The 673-nt window shown below is 56.6% G+C and overlaps 1 protein-coding gene across 7 annotated transcripts in view; it reads right to left on the bottom strand.

The window, feature by feature from the left end:
• The window catches only part of LENG8 (leukocyte receptor cluster member 8), a 14883-nt gene that overhangs the window by 9717 nt on the left and 4493 nt on the right, over nucleotides 1-673 (bottom strand). For 2 of the 7 annotated variants that reach the window (XM_014584785.2, XM_014584784.2), the window contains exon 1: nucleotides 311-663. The exons of 3 other annotated variants lie outside the window; for them this stretch is intronic. In XM_014584785.2, the coding sequence (XP_014440271.1) occupies nucleotides 311-348 (38 nt within the window). In that variant the 5' untranslated portion in view covers nucleotides 349-663. Of the gene's footprint in view, nucleotides 1-310; nucleotides 665-673 lie in introns of those variants that run through there. 2 more of the 7 variants (XM_014584783.2, XM_014584786.2) reach the window with 2 other exon arrangements.

Below are 673 nucleotides of genomic sequence, written 5' to 3'. Positions count from 1 at the left end.
AGGAAAACTAATGACTAAAGGCTGAATGTTAGAGGCTGCTTCCTAATTACCGCTGCTTAGACAAATCATGATCCTAAAGGAACACTCAGAGGCAAAGACCTCTCCGCTCCACACTACCACCAGACGCTTTTCTCCGCACCGCCGCCCCCCTCTGCACACCCTCCCTCTCCCTCTCACACACCCACCCATTGCCCTAGGACCACTGCATCGCTTCCCCTCCCGCTGTGGGAGGTCTACCCCAGAGGACAACATCGGGTCTTGCTTCCTCTTCCCCTCCCAGGCTGGCCTCTGTCCCTGAAGCCTCACTAACCAATCCGTGCTGCGTTGATCACCCACGTTGGCCGCCATCTGGACCTTGGGGTGTAAGGGGTGGGCCTCGGGAGCCAGACTGCTTTCTGACTGTCTGTGAGAAAAAGAAAGGGTTAGGGAAACTCCAAAAGGAGCAAGAAACCGGCCACGAGGTGGGGAAGAAAAGCAGAAGAGCTCACGAGAAGCCAGGCAGAAGAAAGGCGTTTGAGACAGAAGGAGCCGCTGCAGGAAAGACTGTCGAGGGCATTCCGGTGTGAAGTAACAGGTCAGAGTGTGAGGGTGGCCCTCGGCTGCCCCATAGGGCTCCAGGTGCAAAATGAAGAGCTGGGACCCAGGAAAGCCCGAAGGCACTTCCCAAAGGGAA

Source organism: Tupaia chinensis, unplaced genomic scaffold (assembly GCF_000334495.1).
Source record: "Tupaia chinensis unplaced genomic scaffold, TupChi_1.0 Scaffold147674_1, whole genome shotgun sequence".
NCBI classification, from domain to species: domain Eukaryota; kingdom Metazoa; phylum Chordata; class Mammalia; order Scandentia; family Tupaiidae; genus Tupaia; species Tupaia belangeri.
Note: the sequence above shows the minus strand (reverse complement) of the source record. Positions and strands in the feature narration are given on the sequence as shown.